General features: G+C 50.0%; 1 protein-coding gene across 1 annotated transcript in view; it reads left to right on the forward strand.

Moving 5' to 3' along the window:
* Positions 1–426: 426 nt before the first annotated feature.
* Positions 427–16268, forward strand: part of SCNN1B (sodium channel epithelial 1 subunit beta) — a 32337-nt gene continuing 16495 nt past the window's right edge. Inside the window, exons 1-4 of the mRNA XM_053365176.1 lie at positions 427–721; positions 11059–11377; positions 13715–13982; positions 15093–15283. Coding sequence (XP_053221151.1) covers positions 679–721; positions 11059–11377; positions 13715–13982; positions 15093–15283 — 821 coding nt within the window. The 5' untranslated portion in view covers positions 427–678. The remainder of the gene's footprint in view (positions 722–11058; positions 11378–13714; positions 13983–15092; positions 15284–16268) is intronic.

Below are 16268 nucleotides of genomic sequence, written 5' to 3' on the forward strand. Positions count from 1 at the left end.
TTCAAACTTTGAGATCTTCAAATGTTGAGAGGAGAATCTGAGGGATGAGTTTTAAACTTGCTGCACTTTCAAGGCAATTGTGCCTCCTGTCTCTGCATAGTGTAGGCTAAAAACACAGAAAACTGCTAAACAATTTGTTTTAAAGACATCTCTCTGCCTTAAAAGCCTGAGAAGAGTCTTGTGGCACCTTAAAGGATAACAAATTCACAATAGCAAGAGCTTTTGTGGAGTACATGCCACTGTATCAGGTGTATTAAATCATATATTGAGTTGCAGGTATATAGTCACATAGGTGGGGTTTTTTGGAGGGAAGGGGCATTGTCAACAGTGAAGTCAGAAGGAAATGAATGCAGAAAGGGACAGGTGGTGATAATGACATTTTTAACAGTGGTCATTTATAATCTGCCTCTTTCCCCTTTGCAGGAGACAAAGGAGACATCCACTTTTTGCACACGTGTAACTCCAGGCTTGTTCTGCTCCCGAAAACAGCCATTGCTGCCAACGCCTGAGAAATTCTGCCGCAGGAAGGGGCTGTTGGTTGAAGCTCCCTTAGCTCTGCCTGGGACTTGAGTGGGTCTTGGAAGGCACTCGCCTCCCGTTGGCGAATGGAGGACAGCGCGCTCTGCCCATTTCACTCCCCCTGTGGCATCTTTTGAGCCAACGCCATCCTAGATCACTATGGATCCATCAGCAATTACTGGAGAAGACAGAAGCTCGCCAGGTAAGGCACAGGGAGGCTGCACCTAGAAAGATCAGCTGGGTGGACCTAGCTCAGTTTGCAGACAGGCTCAATGCAGTAGTATCCTGCATGGCGAAATGGGTGGTGGTGAAAAACCAGGACAGGTCCTAAGATGACTCTCTCTGATCCATTTCTCCTCTGGCAGTTATGCCTACCAGGCTCCCTCCTCACATGGAGTGATCCTGGATACAGGACTCCCACCAGTGGCGTGTAGAAGCAAATAAGGAACATAGGAAGCCGCCATACTGTCAGACCATTGTTGTAGCTCAGTATTGTCCACACTGACTGGCAGCTGCACTCCAGAATTTCAGGCAGGCAGGAGTCACTCCCAACTCTAGCAGGAGATGCCATCAAGAATTGAACCTGGGACCTTCTGCTTGCAAGGCAGATAGCTCTGCCACTGAGCTATGTCCCCTCCCCAAATTCTGAGTTCCGGGTGCTCTACAGCACAGGTTCCCTTCTAAGCCTATCCAACAAAAATGTGCTTTTGGCCGGGGCAGACACAGTGGCTTGAACGCCCAATTCTTTCATCCCTTCCACTTTGATCAACTTCCAGCCTGTGGAAGAGATCTGGTGGACTCAAAAGCTTGCTCAGTTATTCTGCAGCATTTCTGTTGGTCCTAAGAAAGCGGCTTTGGGATTTTCTCAAAATAGAAGGTGTGCTTGAAACCTTGGCCATGCGTGCTGATGGAATTGATTCCCCCTGCGCCTGCTTAGCTTCCGTGAGTGGGGACCTCTCTCTGAGAACAGCTTCTGACTTATTTGGCATGCAGAAGATTGGCTATGATCTGGGAGAAGATGTGGTTGTCCCCGCCATGGAATTAATGGTGAGGCTTTGGCCTTGCTCCACTCCACCGCTGGTTCTTGCCAGATGTCCTCCTCTTCCTTCCTGTCCGTTCACCCTGAGGTGTCCTGGGGAAGGGATGGAGGTGGGCCCTTGGCCACCCGAGGGCCTGCAAGAATGAGGGAGCCTCCTGGTCTGCCAGCCCCCAAGCTCCTTGGCTGCTGATATCTGCCAAGGACTCAAAAAATGCCAGTCCCAGCTCTGCCAAAGGAGCAAATCAGGGCTGGGATGGTCTTACAGTAGTGCGGTAAAGGTAAAGGTACCCCTGCCCGTACGGGCCAGTCTTGACAGACTCTGGGGTTGTGCGCCCATCTCACTCAAGAGGCCGGGGGCCAGCGCTGTCCGGAGACACTTCCGGGTCACGTGGCCAGCGTGACAAAGCTGCATCTGGCGAGCCAGCGCAGCACACGGAAACGCCGTTTACCTTCCCGCCAGTAAGCGGTCCCTATTTATCTACTTGCACCCGGGGGTGCTTTCGAACTGCTAGGTTGGCAGGCGCTGGGACCGAGCAACGGGAGCGCACCCCACTGCGGGGATTCGAACCGCCGACCTTTCGATCGGCAAGCCCTAGGCACTGAGGCTTTTACCCCCAGCGCCACCCGCGTCCCCTCCACAGTAGTGCTGTAGACCCAGCTGAATGGGCTTCCTTCCAGCGGCAGAGCATATACCTGCGCTGCCCAGGGTGGGCGCACTCCCAAGGGGGGCGTGGTGTGGAGGGTGCCCTCCCAGGATAGCCGCTCGGGTGTCTGGAGCGGCCTGCAGCCGGAGGCGGAGCGAGCAGCCCATGGGAGTGGAGCGTGCCGCCCATGGCGGACATTCAGCGCGCCACCTGCCCACAACTCCCAAGCCTCCCCCAAGCTGTCAAAACAAAGTGGGAAGGAGGGAATGCTGCCGACAGAGTGGCACAGCTCCCCCAATAACCCCACAGCTCAGGGTAGGCTTGGGAGTCACGGGCAGGCGGCGCGCCGAATATCACCCCCTCAGTGAGGGCACCTGGGACGGTCTGCCCCCACCGGCCCCCTTCCTACGCCCCTGCTTCCTTCTCCTGCAGTCATCTCTCTTTCCACATCAGGGAGATGAGTGAGGCAGAACTTGTCCTCCACAATTTTTCCACTTCTGGCTTTTCAAAATGTGTAGTGCCTCTTTGCAAGTCTTCCTAGACTGGACGAGAGCCATAGCCACACACAGTGGCGTAGCGTGGGTTGTCAGCACCCGGGGCAAGGCAAGTAATTTGCGCCCCCTAACCCGTGGATTTTAGCACTCGAGTGCGAGCGCGCCCCCCCAGATGTTGCGGCCGGTGCGGCCGGCCCCCCTGCACCCCCCACGCTACGCCACTGGGGCTGGGGGCGAGCAAAGGAGCCAAGGACCCCCCCAAAGGCTCAGCAGGAATTTATTAAATTTATTATTTGCGGAGCCCCCGCGGGCCGAGGCAGCCGAAGCCCCCTCCCCTCGGGTGCCTCCCCGCCCCCTCCTCTCCTTGGGCTGTAGGTGGAGCCCGCGCTCCGAGGCGCTCCAGATCCAGGCTTGGCGAGCGCCTCTTCTCCTCCCGGCCAGGTCCGGGGGCTTCCAGCCGTGCTCCGTCCTCGCCCCCCCCCCCCCCCCGCGGCTGAGACTTGCGCTGAAAGCCGGAGCCAGCGGCGCCCCCTTCCGCTGGGAGACCCTCGCCCACCCGCCGGCTTCCTCTCGGAGGGTTTTGGGGAGGGCAGGGCGCGTCGAGGCCCCTCGGAGCTCTCCTCCCTTCCAGTCAGCAGAAGCAGCTGTGGCTGGGCCGAGGGGATGGCGGCGGCGGCGGTGGCGGGGTGCGAAGGCTGCCCGTGCCCGGCCAGGCGTCGGTGGTGGCGGCGGCGCTGCTGCAGCGGCTGCTCCTCCTGCGAGCAGTGAGTGGAGCGCAGCTGCAGCGGCGGCGGGGGGCGCGCGCTAGGGTGCAAGGCTGGCGGTGGTGGCGGGGAGCCTGGTGGAGGAAGGAACTTGTCCCTTCCCTCTGGACTCGCGCCCCCCCCAGATGTTGCGCCCGGTGCGGCCGGCACCCCTGGCACCCCCCACGCTACGCCACTGGCCACACACACACACACACACACACTGCTGTTTGCACAAAGAAAGAAGCCTAAAGATTCGTCCTGCTGGTTCAGAGTTTGCCAAACACATGCAACGACAGCTGACTTCGCAGGTGCTCCCCACCAAAGCAAAACTGCGGCCAATTGTAGCACAGATTCTGCATGCCCGGCAAATGTTTCCTTTGCCTGGTCACAGCGCATTGCTTCTGGCTTCCGCCACTGGCTCCCTGCCACTCAGCCGGCCTGCCAGGCTGGAGATTGCAAATGCCTCCTGATCGGACTTCGTGCGCCGTCTGCAGACACCCGTTCCGCTCCCTGGGCCTGCAGTGCCCATGACCAAGGTGGAGAGGCCTTTCTTCCCAGCCTCAGGGAGCAGTGGGTCTTAGCCTGGCTTGACTTTGGTGCAGTCCCTGAGATGACAGCATGATTGGACGCTGCTGCCTTCTACTGAGCTGGACCTTTGGTCCATCTAGTTCAGTAGTCTCTACGCGGAGGGCTCATCCAGACTTCCTTTTGTGCTTCATTTTTAGGTACGGGCCCATGTTTTAAAGCTCCATCTCCTAGCACTTTATTTATTTTTATTTATTTTTGGCCCTGTTGCTTTCTCTGTGAAAACCTGCTCTTTACAGCTGAAAATAAATCCACATAAATCCCAAATTGCCGTTCAGCATTAAAGCCTGTTTTCGTGGGGGAAATGTCATGGCAAACCCCGCACCCCCCAAAATGCTCAGACATGGACTGGGAAAGTGTGGAGCAGTACCTAGAAATGAAGTGTGGATTTCATTTCACTTTTAATTTGTATCCCACCTTTCTATATGGCGGTACCTCAGTTCTCAAACGCCTTGTTACTCAAACAACTTGGAACCCAAACACTGCAAACCTGGAAGTAAGTGTTCCCTTTTGCGAACTTTTTTTCGGAAGCCGAACGTGCTCCATTTTGAGTGTTACACTGAGGTCTGTCTGTTTTTGCTATTTATTTTGTGTCTTTGTTTTTGCGGCTTTTTTGTTTTGTTTTTGTGACTGTGTGGAACCCAGTTCAGCTACTGATTGATTGATTGTGTGCCTGCAGTACATTGTTTATTGCTTTCATTTTATGGATCAATTGTCTCGATAGATAGTAAAATTCATGTTAAATTGCCGTTTTAGGGTTTGTTTTTAAAAGTCAGGAAAGGATTGATCCATTTTGCATCACTTTCTATGGGAAAGCGTGCCTTGGTTTTGGAACGCTTTGGTTTTGGAACAGACTTCTGGAACGGATTAAGTTTGAGAACCAAAGTACCACTTACTATAAACAAGGTGAAGAAACAACAAAATAGCAAATATCACACACCTAATAACAATTGGACCCAATACAAAAAAGTCGCAGTAACTTTAAAATAAACAACATATATCCAATAAAGCAATATTCAGCAATCCATTGGAATTATTGGATGAGCCCTGACAATGGCAGCTCTCCAGGGTTTCAGGCAGGGGGACTCTCTCTCCCAGCCCCACCTGGGGATAGAACCTGTGCACTTCTGCATGCAAGGCAGCTGCTCTGCCACTGAGCTACGGCCCTCCCCTTTGCCTTGTGCTTTTTCACAAGCCAGCTTGCATTTTCTGCACATGCCGCCGTCAGGTTTTGCAGTGTGTGCGTTCATGGTTGGGAAAATCAAAGGCACCCAGGAAGTGTGCTGGTGCTTTGCCAAAGGTAACGTGGGCTCCTGGCCACCTCTCGTTAGCTACACAGCATCCCCATTTGCCCTCTGGGGAGATGAGTGACTCATCCGGGAACAAACACCCGCGCCCAGAGCGCCTGGCATGGCAGCCTTTGCCTAGCAGAGTCTGAGTGTGTTTGCTTCAACCTGAGTTCATTCTTCTCTAATGGGGTTTGCATACAGAAGAAGAAGAAGATGGCCCCTGGGGGAGGGGAGGAATCTCCATCTGGCTCTATGAAAGAGCAATTTGGGGCAGGGCAGCGAGAGATGAGGATCTGCAGGAGACCAAGGCGGGATTCAGCTCCTGATTGTTTAGCAACAAAGATGGTCAGCATTATGGAAAAAAACAAGACCTCTGAGGAACAGGTGAAGAATTGGGTGTGTTTATCTGGCCTCTTCTGTGGTGATTCCCCATTTGTAGAGTTCTTTCCCCAGGGAGGTTCACCTGGTGCCTTCATTACATATCTTTAGGCGCCAGGCAAAAACATTCCTCATCTCCCAGGCCTTTGACTAATTAAACATGGCCTTTTAAACTGGGAGAGGAGGTTCGTTTTTGTTTGTTACTATGTATTTTTGTGTTTTTATATTGTAAACCACACTGTGATCCTTGGATGAAGGCCGGGATAGATGATAGATAGATGATAGATAGATAGATAGATAGATAGATAGATAGATAGATAGATGATAGATAGATGATAGATAGATGATAGATGATAGATGATAGATGATAGATAGATAGATAGATAGATAGATAGATAGATAGATAGATATAGATAGATGATAGAGATAGATGATAGATGATAGATATAGATAGATAGATAGATAGATAGATAGATAGATATAGATAGATAGATAGATAGATATAGATAGATAGATAGATAGATAGATAGATAGATAGATGATAGATAGATGATAGATAGATAGATAGATAGATAGATAGATAGATAGATGATAGATAGATAGATAGATAGATAGATAGATAGATAGATAGATGATAGATATCTGAGAAGATGAACAGTCCCCACCTGGAATCTTATGTCCAGTTATGGGCACCATAGTTGTAGAAAGATATTGACAAGCTGGAAGGTGTTCAAAGAGAGACCAAGTTAATCAAGGTCTGGAAATCAACATTCGAAATTCACCAGGTATCAGGCACATTTTGTACCTGTGCTATCGGCCACTTGCAACCAAGTGAAGATGCCCGGATGCCAGGATGGCACCTGACCTCTCTACCATCTGGAGGTGCATTCCTGGGGATCCTGGGATCTTGACCCTTTTCACACACTAGCAACACATCCTGTAGAATTCTATCCATTACATTTTATCTGCACAATCGGAATGAATTTCAGGAGCCAAAAAAGTCTTATTGAAAAATATGACTTTCAAGCCATCTGGCCCCAAAATGGCAACTAGGCATTCCCTTTTGGTAGATGAAACCCTGGTTTAAAGAGCCATTTGGTGCCTAGCTTATATCTCTGAGTTTCTAACACTGCTGGAAACCAAGGCCGTTGAGGAATGGTTGAGAGAGTTTAGCCTAGAGAAGAGACTGGGAGTTGATTTGATAGTCATCTTCAAAAATCCACATGGAAGATGACACAAGCTTCTTTTCTGCTACTGCAGAGGGTAGGATCAAGCCAATGGAGGACAACAGAGGACATTCCCAGCTCCACCTGGAGATATTGGGGATTCAACCTGGGATTTTTGTGTGTGAAAAGCAATACTCTACTTCCACTGAGCTATGGTTCTTTCCTTTAAAAACAACACAAGGTTCCAGTTCTCATTGTTCTAAATAAAGGGCTGATTTAAACCAGGACATAGGAAACTGAGTGAGACCCCTGGTCCATCTAACTCCATATTATCACTTGGGAAGACAAGCGAACTAATGCCAGTGCAATGGAAGAAGCAAAGATCACAAGTTTCGAAGCAATGATTCTTCAACATCAACTTTGTTAGACTGGTCATGTTGTGCTTATCGTCTTCCAAAGCAACTACTCTATTCCAAACTTAAAAATGGAAAGCGTAATGTTGGTGGTCAACAAACTAGATTTAAAGACTCTCTCAAGGCAAATCTAAAAAATATAGTTTAAACATCAACAACTGGGAAACACTGGCCTGCAAGCGCTCCAATTGGGGAACAGCCTTTACCAAAGGTGTCATGGGCTTTGAAGACGCTCGAACTCAGGACGCAAGGGAGAAACGTACTAAGAGGAAGGCACGCTTGGCAACCCCTCACCATGATCCACTGGCAGAGGAAGGGGATGTGGGCGAGTGAGGGCCGCCCTGGGTGTCATCCCTGAGGGGGGGTGACATCGCCACGCCACCCCCGTTGGAGGCGCCAACCTTGTGCTCGCTGCCATGCCCCCATGGGACACTCGCCATGCCACACTCGTGGGCGGCTCGCCCCGCCCCCAGGTGTGTAGCATGTGCGCCGCTCTGCCTCTGCCATGATCAACTCCTTCCCTGAAACCTGTCCCAACTGTGGAAGGACATGTGGATCCAGAATTGGCCTCCACAGTCACTTACAGACTCGCTGTTAAAACCGTGATCATGGAAGACAATCTTGGCTACGAGTGATCGCCAAAGAAGACGAAGATCTGTGCAGCCTGGCAGTGACTCTCCAGGGTTTCTGACAAGGGGCATTTCCATCCCTACTTGGAGATGCCACTGAGGACAGAACCTGGGACCTTCTGCATGCCAAGCAGGTGTCCTGCCACTGAGCCCTGCTGGCCTTGCTCAGATTAGCTCTGGCTTCATCTCTTAGGGCTTATCCACACTTTTCCTTTCCTCTCTACTTTCCAGCCACGGTCTGCACTTGAAAGCTCTATGTCTGAGTGTGTGTCCCCCCCCCTTTTTTTTTGGCTTTCCCCGCGAAAACCCACTCTTTAAATCAGAGAAAATGGCAATCCAATTCAGCTTTAAAGAGTGGGTTTCTGCAGGGAAAGCTCTGGAGCAAAAATGAAAAAGGGTGCTTCAAAGTGCAGGCCTGTGCCTGGAAAGAACAGGGCCAAAGGTCAGTGTGGATGAGCCCTTACACCTTACAAATCGTTGTCTAAGCACTCGTTGGATTTCTCTTTTCTCTCTCGTTTCGACATTCCACCTTGGGATCGACCGATTCAGAAATATGCATCCTTGGCATGCTAGAGGAGTACAAGGCGTGCCTTTTAGGACTCGCGAGGCCAATGCAAACTCCGCCGCAGCCCTCCATCGGCAGAACAAAATGTACCGATGGTATCTTAAAGGCGAAAGTATTTGAAAAACATAACCTCTGGTCCTGCCCCTGCCAGGCAGTTCTTTCTTGCCTGGGAGGAATCTTCCTCCTTCAGCCTCTAGGAGAGCAGAGGCTTGCTGGGGGGCGGGGGCAGCTATGTTCCTTGCTTCCACTGGGCAGGAGGGAGGGTCTCTAGAGACCATGAAAGCTGCACCCCTAACAAGTCACAGAGGATTGGAAGGTGCCCCAAAGGGAGCTTGGAATCATTTGTTTCCTCCTGCAGCTTCTGAGACCTGTCGCCAAACACGGGTGAAAGTAGTTGGGAGGGGATAAGTGGAGCGGGTGGGGGACACAGTCCAGCTCTTATTCCATGCCCTCCAACATTTCTCCAATGAAAATAGGGACATCCTAAGGAAAAGCGGGACATTCCAGGATCAAATCAGAGGCTTCTCTAAATCAGGAACATCCCTGGAAAATAGAGACATTTGCAGGGTCTGTTCTTCCTTCCTCCCCATAACTCCACCATGTCTGCTTTGTGCCTGAGACCAGTTCCGGGTGACCTGTTTACCGACCATTCATCTTGTTTCATTGGCACAAAGTTGGCTGTTTATCAAGCATTGTAGGGAGGTTGCTTTTGAGTTGCCCGTTGGGGCATCTGGTTGGCCACTGTGAGAACAGGATACTGTGCTAGATGGTGGCCTGATCCAGCAGAACTCTTCTTCTGTTCTTTACATGACGTCAAGCAGTTGCTAACGTACACTTTCTACTCCCTTTCCCCCTCGCCTCCCTTCCCGCAAAAAAATTGGGATTTGGGGGATTGCGCAAGAGCACCCAACCCGCTACTTTAACTGTGCAACTTGAATTGGCTAGTCTACGATTGGCTGCCCTGGAGAACAGTCTGGAAGCAGCCTGAGGAGTCCTGTGGAAGTGTTGCTCTGGCGTATGACACCCTAACTCCCTGGCTCTTCATCGTGAAGGCTAAAATGGCCACCACTTCACAGGGAATTGGTTTTCTGTGGCAGCCAGGCCTTGGCAGGCCATAGTCTGCTCCCCTGTACAGATGGTGGAAAAAGAGCTTTGCCCATCTGCATGGGTTTGCATAGATGGAGAAAGGAGTGGCAGGAATATCTCCTGCTTTCCAGAGAGCAAATATGAATCATTCTGGCAAAATCTAAATCCAGGGTTGACCAAAACATTTGGTGCCTTGAGTGGAAGATCCACATAGCACTTGACTTCCTCCTCGATGACTCCAGCAGGGGCCCCAATCCACCAGGCCTGGCACCACTGTCCAGTTCCCGTTCATTTCAATGAGGTTTACGGAGAACAAATTCCTGGTAGATTTTTCATACCCCCCTGCTCCGGTTCAGACCCATCTCCATCCCTGTCAAGGACCATTTGTTTATTTAGTTTTTTTTATATACTATGTTGTACTTCAAAGGAGACTCTAAGTGGTTTCTATCAATAAAATCAATGCCAATATATTCAATTAAAATTCCGCATTTTAAATGTACAGAACAATTAGATATGATGCTCTTACAATGTAATTGTGAATATCAACTTTCTCAGACCCTATTATCAGCCGGTGAGGTTTTGTTGGTGGTACTGCTACTGGGGGCTGCCCAGTTGGTGTTAACCCATGACAGGGACTTTTCAGCGGTGGCTCCCTGTTTAATAGAATGCTCTCCCTCATTATTGACTTTCAGAAGGAATATGAAAGTATTCCTATTTACCTAGGCATCTGATGGTAGAAGGACACTGTTCTTGGCAACCCTGAGATCCCTTAAAATGTTTTAAGTGTAACAGCTTTAGAATGTGATTTTTTGAATATTTTAAACTGCTCTTGGAATGCTTTTTAAAAAAATGTTTTGTTGTGGGTATGATCCTGCCAGGGTTTGAAATTAGAACAATATGCTAAGGAGTTTAATAATAAAGAGTAGAGTCTTTTGAAAAAGTATGGTCCCAATATTTTTATCGTAAACACCAAATTAAACATGTATTAACAATTTCTGTTAAAAATGTGATATTAACAGTGTGTCACTTATGTGAATTGCATATTAGTTCATGCTTATGAAAATAATAAATTAAAAAGTGTTGCCAACCACACCACCCCCCATGGCAACTAGACATTCTGTTTTGGCGCCCAGGTCCCAGGAGCCATTTGGCTCCAAGCTATTCCATCCCAGTTTCTAACACTAGTTCCCACCCTGGGCTCCTCCAGGAGGAAGGGCAGGATATTACATAGTAAAATACATACATCAATACATAGTAAAACAATACTAATGAAACAAGTATCATTGGGGAGGGGCCACAATAGCAGCTAGCAGGCCTCTATCCCATGATGGGGACTGGACTGATGGCTGCTTCGAACCACAAAACCCGAACTGTTTTCTGTAGTGCCAGGTGGAAGATGCCAAGTTTGCATTACAAGGCAACTCTGGGTGTTGCTTTTTGGCAACTCTGGGTGTTGTTTTTTCAGACGGTTTTCGTTAACGGGTTCTTGTTTCCTCCAATGACAGAGCCCAAAATGACCCTGAAGCGGTACTTTGTGAAGGCTCTCCATCGCCTCCAGAAGGGTCCCGGCTACACCTACAAAGAGCTGCTGGTCTGGTACTGCGATAACACCAACACCCACGGGCCCAAGCGCATCATCCGTGAGGGACCCAAGAAGAAAGTCATCTGGTTCTTACTGACCCTGCTCTTTGCTTCCCTGGTCTTCTGGAACTGGGGATCCCTCATCCTAACATACCTGAGCTACGGTGTCTCCGCCTCCCTTGCCATTGGCTTCAAGACCATGACCTTCCCTGCCGTCACCATCTGCAATGCAAGCCCATACAGGTGAGCTGCTTCAGGACAAATGTCCTCGGACTCACCGCAAGGCGGGCATCCAATATTGCAGTCCAGCATGGGGGGGTGGATTCTCAGCGGTTCTCAACCTGTGGGTCCCCAGATGTTGTTGGACTACAACTCCCATCATCCCTGACCTCTGGCCTTGCTAGCTAGGGGTGATGGGAGTTGTAGTTCAACAACATCTGGGGACCCATAGGTTGAGAAAGGCTGCTCTAGACAGTCTAGATCAGGAGTATCATTGCTTCTCCAGTTGCCATCACCCCCCAGGGATGGGGCTTGATGATGGGAGTTGGAGTCCAACAACCCACAGCTTCTGCACCCTTGATCTGGAGGTTTGCAGCTGGTCTGCCGAGTGGTGATAATAATGATTATATGATTTGTACCCTGCCTATCTGACTGGGTTGCCACTGCCCATCTGGGCAGCCTTGTCTGAAACAGGTGTTATGTGGGCTTTCTAGTTTGAAAAAAAAAGGCAAGTAAGGCTGTGTGTGAGACAGAGGTGCATAGTTGTGGCTCCTGTATTGCAGGGGTTGGACTAGATGACCCTGAGGGTCCCTTTCAAGTCTACAGTTCTAGGATTCTATAAAGCTTTGTGTGCTGCGGGACAAAGTGGAGAGGGAGAACTTCCTCCCTCGTAATACTAGAACCCAGCAGGGTCACCCAGTGAAGCTGTATGGTGGGAGATGGAGAAAGGACTTCTTCATACGGAGCAGAGTGAAACTATGGAGCTCCTTGCCACAGGAGGCAGTGATGGGCACCAACCTAGATGGCTTACACAGATTAATGGCTACTAGCCACAACAAGTAGGTTCTCCCAGTGGTGTAGTGTGGTGTAGTGGTTAAGAGTGGTAGTCACGTAATCTGGGGAACCGGGTTCGCGTCTCCGCTCCTCCACATGCAGCTGCTGGGTGACCTTGGGCTAGTCACACTTCTCTGAAGTCTCTCAGCCCCACTCACCTCACAGAGTGTTTGTTGTGGGGGAGGAAGGGAAAGGAGAATGTTAGCCGCTTTGAGACTCCTTAAAGGGAGTGAAAGGCGGGATATCAAATCCAAACTCCTCCTCCTCCTCTTCTTCCTCTTCTTCTTCTTCTTCTTCTTCTTCTTCTTCTTCTTCTTCTTCTTCTCCCTCCACGGTTGGAGGCTGTTATGCCTCCGAATCACACCGATTTCCGGGAATCACAGGTGGGGAGAGGAGTGCTGTCATGCTTATTTCCAGTCTGTGGGCTTCCCATCGGGTCATCTGCCTGGCCACTGAGAGTAGAGGACCCTGGACTAGATGGGCCATTGGCCTGATCCAGCAGGCTCTTCTTATGTTCTTAGATCAGTGGTCCTCCCTGGGGTGGTTTCCCATTGGGGCAGGATGCTAGACTAGACGATCCCCCTCTGGCCTTATGCAGCTTCCAGGTCGCTCTTTTGTTTTTATGTGTTAAATTAGTTGGGATTAAGAGATGCCACTTGAACCCCAAAGGGCGGCAGCTCCTGAAGTCTACCCACATGGCTGCACCTGAGGAGCCATCCTCCCTTGGGCAGCATGGCTGCAGGATCTGCTGCTCTCACTGCTTGCAAGGGTTATCCTCTGGAATGCTGCAGAACAGACTTTTCATTCTGGGGATTCCTGTGCATAAAAACTATCTGCCTTGGACCTTCAAAGACAAAAGTTCATGGTCAGCGTACACACCACCAGTTGGAAAGCAGTTGGCACCCGTGTGGCAAGAGCAGGGATGCCCAGGGAAAGGTGTTATGTTTTAGGGCACCCTTTCCCCCCAACCTGGTGCCCTCCAGGAATTTGGGGCTACAGCTCCCACCAGCCTCAGCTTGCTATGACTGTGCTGGTGGGGCTGATGGGAGGTTTGGGTAAGCCTGTCTCAAGGGTCATAGGATGGAGGATGTTGGTAATTTAGCTGGAACTGGCAGCTTTTAGAGAAAGTCAGAAGTAGAAAGGATTTCTCCTAAAGGACTTGGGCATCAGAGAGGAGGAGGAGGACCCTAACTCTCAGCCAGCCACTTTCCCAAGTTCCAGGAAAAATTATCCCCAGGATCAACTTGCTGGTGGAAATATCACTCTCTAATCTAGCCTTCCCTCCCTGCTACTTTATCCCTGACCTGAGGGTGAGATTTCTGCAGTAGTTACCACTAGTGGGGAGCAGGGGTGGGGGGAATTGGCATTCAAAGGTGAACCGGCTAGATTTCCACTTTCTGAAACAGTGTGCGGGCTGAAATGCAAAAATGTGCCTATGAGAAGAAATTTGCAGCACGATATTGTTGCATTTTCATGACATTCACAGGCGAATGGGGAGAACTGAACTTAAGGTTGGTTGCTTTCCAGATATTCCAAAGCAAAGCCCTACTTGCAGGAGTTGGACAACCTCATTAACGCCACCCTTGAACGAATCCTGCAGCCTCCCAACGAGAACATGACTGTGTCTAGCCCAACAAACTCCAGCCAGGATCTGAACATGCAGCTGTGGAACCAGATCCCCCTAATGCTCATTGATGAAAGCAACAAGACTCATCCAGTCATCTATGACATCCTCGGGAACCACTCCTCTTTTGCAAACCTAGATGGCAAGAACTGCAAGCTGGCCTTAAAGCTGGTAAGGGGAGGGGGGCCCACGGGACCAATGGAGGTGGGGGGGACCCAGTAGGTGGAGAGGGGAGGGGCACCACTGAGTCATCCTGCTCTGCCCCAGGTGAAAGAGGGGGAACACTGGGAACATGTCACCGTGTGACAGAGAAATTCTTCATGCAATGCATTGTTGAATAATGGAACTCCCTCCCGCAGGAGGAAGTGATGACTACCAATTTGGACGGCTTTAAAAGAGGGCTACACAAATTCATGGAGGAAGCTAATAGCCATGATGGATAAGCTCTGCCTCTCTATTCTATATATGGCAGTGCCTCTGAATACCAGTTGCTAAAAGCCACGGGAACCAAGTGTTGCTTGTGTGCTTAGTTCCTGCTTGCAGGTTTCCCACGAGCCACAGTGGTTGGCCACTGTGAGAACAGGATGCTAGACTTTGGCCTGATCCAGCCAGCTCTTCTTAAGTCCTTATGAACCCTGGATGTCTGAAACCGGAAGCAAAGGAGAAGAAGCTGCTGCTGTCTCTAGCCTTCCCCAAAGCTGTTTTTGGCCCTCTTTGTTGCACCTCCATTCGAAGGGGTGGGTCCGTCATCTCACCTAGTCAGGTGCCTCTGATAAAGCCACAAGCAGGCAGCAGGGGGGAGCTAAAAAAATCAGGCAATCCCTGCAGTGCTGGATCAGGCCAAAGGGGGGTCAACCAGAAGCAGCAACAGGAAGAATCCACAAGCAGGCCCTGAGGGCAACAGGAGATCCTCACCTGCAGTTCCCAGGTGCAGCATGACCCATAGCCATTGCTAGCTGACTCCTCCATTCATTCATTTGAAACCTCATTAGAACCCAGGAAGCTGGACCGCTGGTCCATCTAACTCAGCATCGTCTGCACTAACTGGCAGCAATGGCTCCCCAGAGTTCAAGGCAAGACTCCTAGACCTACCTGGAGATGATGTCAGAGTCTGAACCTAGGACCTTCTGCATGCCAAGCAGGTGCTGTGCCTCTGACATAGGTCCCTTCTCCTGTGACTCCAGCTGCCCCTGAACATAGAGGTTCCATTTAGTGATCTCTTCTGCAAAAACGTGCCTCCTTTTGCTTCTCTCCCTCACCACTCTCTAATTCTGCTCAAAGTGCACCAATAACGGCACCAGTTGCACCTACCGGAACTTCACCAGCGCAGCCCAGGCAGTGACCGAGTGGTACGTCTTGCAGTCCACCAGCATCTTGTCCCAGAAGACAGAGAGAGAGAGGATTGAGATGGGCTACAAGGCAGAGGAAATGATCCTGGCCTGTCTGTTTGGAGCAGAGCCTTGCAATTACAAGTAGGTATCTGGGGGGACCTTGCCGTGTTTTTGTTTAACTGAAAATCTTTAAATGAAGCAAGGTACCGAACTTTGTACGGATATCAAATGCTGTGGAACAGTGCTCATGTAATAATGTAGTCACAGCATTTGATATTTTCATTTACATACATTCATTTGAAATAAGATGAGTTTATGAAGCAATTTTATATCCTCCCACCATGCTGACGAAGAATTCTACAAAACAGTAGTCTAGATCCGGAATCACTGTTCAGTGTTGGACATCATATTTGCTGAATACACAAAGCTTCACAGCTTGTCTTTCATCGTACAAAGTTTGGTACCTCACTTCATTTAAAGATTTTCAGAGACTTTGAGACTAAAGATTTCATTTTAGACTTGTTATGGTTTGAAGGAATTCTATAAAAGATTGTTTATTGCGTATGTACATGGTCATCGTGTTGCCTGTACATTGCCAACGTTCTCTTTGCAACACAGGGGTTTGTTTGATTCTGAGCTTGAGCAGAATGGTGGGGGCAGCTGCATGAAAAATCCAATGCACAGCAGGAAAGGAGTTACCCTGACCCCAGCAGAAGAGCCCAGCTGCTGGATCAGACCAGTGAGGCCCAGCCTGGCCCAGCATTCTCCTAGCAAGCAGCACCTGGCAGCAACAGCTCTCCCCACCTGCGATTCTCAGCACATGGTACTCAGAGGCATATTGCCTCCAACAGTGGAAGCAGAACATACCCATCATGGCTAGTAGCCATTGATAGCTGTGTCTCCTCCGTGAATTTGTATCACCAGATCTGCAGTACAAGATGACATGTGCAAGCTATGAAATGTGTGTAAGATCTGCAGGGAACTATCAATAATTTCCATTCCTTCCTTGGCTCAAATTGCACCCGAAATCCAAGGGTGGTACTGCACAGTTGATCTACAGCAGACTCCACCAGTCTAGGGCCTTCCAGCTGATGTGGACTATAGCTCCCATCAGCCCCTGCCAGTG

This window comes from Podarcis raffonei, chromosome 14 (assembly GCF_027172205.1).
Source record: "Podarcis raffonei isolate rPodRaf1 chromosome 14, rPodRaf1.pri, whole genome shotgun sequence".
In the NCBI taxonomy this organism is placed as follows: Eukaryota; Metazoa; Chordata; class Lepidosauria; order Squamata; family Lacertidae; genus Podarcis; species Podarcis raffonei.